The 5,911-nt window shown below is 28.1% G+C and overlaps 1 protein-coding gene across 1 annotated transcript; it reads right to left on the bottom strand.

Moving 5' to 3' along the window:
- Nucleotides 1-2,342: 2,342 nt before the first annotated feature.
- Nucleotides 2,343-3,155, bottom strand: LOC127082597 (uncharacterized). Its single transcript, XM_051022826.1, has one exon. The coding sequence runs from the start codon at nt 3,153-3,155 to the stop codon at nt 2,343-2,345; it is 813 nt and encodes a 270-aa protein (XP_050878783.1).
- Between the last annotated feature and the right edge of the window lie 2,756 nt (nt 3,156-5,911).

Here is a 5,911-nt window from a genome sequence, read left to right as displayed (position 1 = left end):
GGGGGCTTAGACAACGCTTTTAAGATTTAAAAAAGCGCTGTCTAAGGGGGGGGGGGCTTAGACAACGCTTTTAAGATTTAAAAAAGCGCTGTCTAAACCTTTAGCAGCGGAGGTTTAGACAGCGTTTTAAAGCGCTGTCTAAGGCTAAAAAAAGCGCTGTCTAAGGTCTTGTTTGTTGTAGTGTATAAAAACACTCTTGTGTAGCTTGGGTGTGTTAAAATTGTAAAACATGAAAATTATATCAATATTTTTAAATCTTTGCTAATATTGTAGGAAGGATCTAGGTAATAAATTTTTGAAAGATTATAGTGTTGAATATTTTCCAAATTGTTTTATAAATAGAACCAAGTGGAATTTTAATGAAATGCATTAATTAATTCCAATAGTTAAAGTTGATTGTTGTCACTTCTTATTTTATACTACCTCCGTTTTTTACTATAAATCCATTTAAAAAAATATTTTATATTATAATATAAGTCGTTTTATGATATTATTGATTCATTAATATTATTTTTTCTATTATATCCTTAAATATTTATTATTCTCTCTTCTTTCAATTATATCAATTTATTTTTTCAATATCATTAATGAATGACAATTTTGTAAAATCTATCATAATTCTTCTTTTCCATACCATAATTATTACAATTCTTAATACGTCTAAAAAGTGAAAAATGATTTATAATAAAAAATGGAGGAAGTATATCGCTTCTCATTGGATATAGTTAATGCACCAGATTAATCTTTTATAATTTATAGAATATGTTAGAAAATATTCTAAATTTTTAATATAATATTAATATTTTAAAGAGAAAAAAAGAATGAATAAAATATTTTTACATTGATCTTTTATAACTTATAGAATATGTTAGAAAATATTCTAAATTTTTAATATAATATTAATATTTTAAAGAGAAAAAAGAATGAATAAAATATTTTTACATTGATCTTTTATAACTTATAGAATATGTTAGAAAATATTCTAAATTTTTTAATATAATACTAATATTTTAAAGAGAAAAAGAAGAATGAATAAAATATTTTTACATTGTCAATCAATCACGGACGTGTATCCCGCCAAGTCACACATTTAATTTTAAAATACTGATATGATATGGTATAATATTATAATTTTATTGGATAATTGTGTAAAATTAGTTTACACTGACTAACAGTGCTCCATCTTTAATCTCATATTTCAAATATTATCATTTTTCTTTATATTTTGAATAATTAATGTTAGAATGTTATTTTAAATTAATATTGATTAAAATATTACGAGTATAGAAAATATTGTAAATATTATTAACTTATTTATTTATTTTCAATATTAGTATTATTTTTAAATTTTTTGAATAGATACATTTTAAAATTTTGGTTTATTTTAATATTTTTTAGTATAAATATTATTTTAACATGTAAATAGGTTTTTAGCATTATCTTAATTTAATTTATATAATTTGTTCTATAAATTCATAGATTTTTTACAATATTTAAAACAAGATATATATGAAATTTATGAAACAAAACTGTGATAAAATAAAGTATTGTATCATATGGGTCTTCTTATTTCAAGTCAACGTATCAATTGTCTTAAACAAAAAATTTGATAGTTCTACCAATTTGTTTGCATATTAAAATAATATGCTAAAAATATTAAAAATAAACAAACAAATTTAAAATAAAAGTATTTTAAATTTGACTAGAAGATTTAAATAAATAAATAAATAATAACATTTAAAATGTTATAAATTAGAATATATTTGAATAGATAAAAAAATTAATAATATCTTTTAAAACAATATACTAAAATTATTAATTTTTTAAATAAATAAAAATAAAAATATTTTTATATTAAGATGGTAATATTTTAAAACATGAACCTTATATTAATATTTTAAAATATCTCTGGTATGTTTTTAAGATAGATATGGAATAAATTTTAAAAAAAAATTGTAGTGTTAATATTTTCTAAATCACTTTATAAAAAAATCATGTAAAATTTTAATCTGACGTGCTATTAAATCAAACAATTATTATTGATAGTTAATGTTTCTTACACATCAGTTCATATTGAATGCACTCTTTATATATATATATATATATATATATATATATATATATATATATATATATATATATATATATATATATATATATATATATATATATATATATATATATATATATATATATATATATATATATATATATATATATATATATATATATATATATATATTTGTTAAATAACTTAAATAAAATCATACAAAAAAAATTAATTCTTATTCAAAAATAAGTATAACTAGAGAGTAAATTTTTATCAAGCAAAAACTAAAATTTCAAAGTTTAAGTGACAAATCCAACTCAATCGACTCAGCTTCAGAAACTTCTTCCATGTTAATACAATGATTAACATGATCACCTCTGCCAACTATATTTGAATTCTCTTCATCAAAGTTTGCCTTATTAGCAATATTTATGGAAGACTCTCCAATACCAACTTCTAAATTCTTAAGCAAATTCTTCAAAGTTGGAGTTGCAGTATTTGCATTAACACTCTCATTCTGCAGTCCATCAAGAAAAGAATAGGTTTTCATCTCTTGCATTGGTGTCCATGCAGAAGGTGACATCCACGAATAGTTTGGGGTTGGTTTGTGAATCATAGATTTCATATTAATTCCAAGTGCTCTATTATAGGATCTAAATCCATGATAAGGAATTGTAGGAAGACTAGGATTGTAAGTGTAGTTAGGAAAATCATGATGAGACTCAAAACCATTGTTTACCTCTTGGCCATGTTCTGCGAGGGCACGCTCTTTTTTATGAGCATTTTGGTGTCCTCCTAAAGCTTTTCCAGACGAAAATTGATTCTTACAAAAATTGCATTGAAAGATTTTCAACGACTTTTTTTCATTATTAGCCAAACTTGATGAAGATGAACCCACCACCATGTTCTTTGTAGAGTTGATAAAATCATGTTCTTTCAACTTAGACTCGCAAACGGAAGCATCCTCGGAGAACTTGAAAGCTGAGGTTTTGGAATTTGAAGATTGAGGTTTTATAATATTCTTCTTGTTCATTGATATCGCCACTGTGTTGTTGATGTTGTTCTCTTCTGAAGTGGCAGAGAATTGATCAGAGATTGCAGCCATTGTGTTGGAATGATTGATGAAAAGAAGGGCATAAGGGAGTGGTTATATATATTTAAAATTTTAATTAATGCAAATATCTTCATTAATAAGTAAAGATATCTCATGAATTGAATTGTGCTGTTATTATTTAATTACCAAACGTGTAATGGACTGAACAGATGTGAATCAAGATTTGCACCGTTCCATAGGATTTTTGTAAATAAGATTTAAATAAGATTCCAAACAATCTATTCCTAAACAAACATTCCTAATAATGATTTCATTAATTGGTATAACATAGTTAGTGGAACTCTGACGTCGTCTTAGTGTTAGTACATCCTTCCATCTATGTAGTTCAAAACTTCAAATTAATTAATATTATTGCAAAATCAATTAAGCCTTATCCTACATCAATTTTTGCCATAATATTCTATCAAGTAATATACTTTTATCCAAATCATTAATTTTAAGATCTTTTTTAATAACTTCTTTGATATTCTTTCTAGGTCTCCCCTTTCTCTAGTTTTTTGTCTTCTTTCCATGTGGTCTATCCTCTTTATTACAAAATCTATCGATCTTCTCTCTACATGTCCGAACCACCTAAATCTAGTTTTCACCATCTTCTCAACTATAGGTGCTACCCCGACGGTCTCTCTAATATTTTCATTTCTAATTATATTTTGTCAAATTTTACCACACATCCACCATAACATCCTCATCTTTGTTACAATTACTTTATTCTCGTGTTGATTCTTAACCGCCCAACAGTCTATCTCATACAAAATCACAGGTCTTACGTAGTACGACAAAGTCTTCCCTTCATCTTTGGTACATTTGCGTCATATAAAACACCTGATGCCCTTCTCAATTTCAGCCACCCAGCTTGAATTCCATGGTTTACATCCCCTTATATTTCTACATCATTTTGTATTGTAGACCTAAGATATTTAAACCGTGTGACTTGATGAATAATATGGTCTTCAACTTTCATCTCTAGGTTAGAAACGCTTCTTCTTTTGTTGAACTTACATTCCATATACTCTGTCTTACTTATGCTTGGGTGAAAACCATGTGTTTCTAAATCTTGTCTCCAAGTTTCCAATCTCTCATTTAAATTCTCATTAAACTCTCACAGAAGTATTATATCATCTGTAGTAAAACACGCATCTCGATGCTAGCTCTTGGTTGTGTTCTGTGAGTACATCCAAAATTAAGGTAAAAAGATAGGGGCTTAAGATTGAACCTTGATGCAAAGCAATTGTAATGCGAAAATCATCTGTCTCACCACCCTATGTTTGCACACTAGTCGATACTCTTTCATACATATCTTGGATAACTCGAATATATGCAATCCTAACCCCCTTTCTTCTATAGGGTTTTCCATTAAATCTCTATAGGCACTCAATCATATGCCTTCTCCAAGTCAATAAAAATTAAACGCGGGTTTTGTTGGTCCTTCGATACTGCTCCATCACATGCCATAATAGATAAAACACTTCCCTGATCGACCTTTCGGACATAAAACTAAATTGATTCTCGGTGACTTAAGTCTCTTTTCTTAACTTTTGCTCAATCACTCTTTCATATATCCTCATGGTATGAATCATAAATTTAACCCCTTTATAATTTTCACAATTTTGTATATCCTCCTTATTCGTATGGATTAGAACTAAAGTGCTTCTTCTCCATTCACCCAACATGCACTTTGACCTCATAATTTCATTAAATAGTTTGGTGAGTCACTCGATATCTCTATCTTCAAGAATTTTCCACACTTAAATAGGTATTTTGTCTAGTCATATCGCCATACTGTTACTCATTATTTTCAATGCTTCCCCTACCTCTTGTTTCTGAATCCGACAATAGTTATTATAATTCTGATCTACTCCTCTAATGTCGAGGCTGCTAGAGTCCGATGAGATATCGCATCTTTCATTAAATATGTTATAGAAATACATCTTTTACCCATCCTTTATATCTTTTTCATGAACAAAGACTTATTCTTCTTCATCTTTTACACGTTTCACTTGATCCAAATCTCTAGTCTTTTTTTCTCTTCCCTTAGTAATCCTATATATAGATTTTTCTTCCTCCTTGGTTCCTAGAGATTGGTATAACACGTCAATAGCTTGGGTTCTTGCTTCACTCACCGTATTCTTGGTGTCATTCATAGATTTCTTGTACTTTTCCCATATTTTGGCATTTTACACCTAGACCAATCTTTGAAACAATCCTTTTTACTTTAACTTTACTCTGGTCACTTTCATTCCACCATCATGATTCTTTACCCTTAGGTCCAAAACCTCTGAATCACCCAACATCACTTTATCCACTTTTCTAATCTTTTCTTCCATCTCATTCCACATATCATTTGCATTTCCTTATGGTTGTCCAAACCCTCCCTCCAAGTTCTTGTGTCAGAAAATTCCTTGTTTTCACCCTCCAAATGCCACCTTTTTATCCGTGGTGCTACCATATGACTTCTTCTCTTTTCTCTTCCCTTAATTCTTACATCCATAACCAAATATTTAGTTTAGGTAGTTAAGCTCTCTCCGATATAACTTTACAGTCCAAGAAAATCTTCATATTGGACTTCCATAAGAAAGAAATTTATCTGAGAACAAGTCAACTCGGTGTTAAAATCTCACATGTTTTTGGTTAGCCCAGTTAAAACCCTGGTATTGAGCTCAAAGGTTATGGAACTTGAAGATCAACCTCTCCAAGGTCCATGTATATGGAGATAAGACTAACCACTTCAATCCATCATTTGGGAAGGA

The sequence above is a fragment of the Lathyrus oleraceus genome, chromosome 5 (assembly GCF_024323335.1).
Source record: "Lathyrus oleraceus cultivar Zhongwan6 chromosome 5, CAAS_Psat_ZW6_1.0, whole genome shotgun sequence".
NCBI classification, from domain to species: Eukaryota; Viridiplantae; Streptophyta; class Magnoliopsida; order Fabales; family Fabaceae; genus Lathyrus; species Lathyrus oleraceus.
The sequence above is the reverse complement of the archived record's forward strand: the minus strand, read 5'-3'. Positions and strand labels throughout refer to the sequence as shown.

Coding starts and splice junctions, on each gene's coding strand:
- LOC127082597 (XM_051022826.1), bottom strand. CDS start 3,155: ATGGCTGCAATCTCTGATCAATTCTCTGCCACTTCAGAAGAGAACAAC.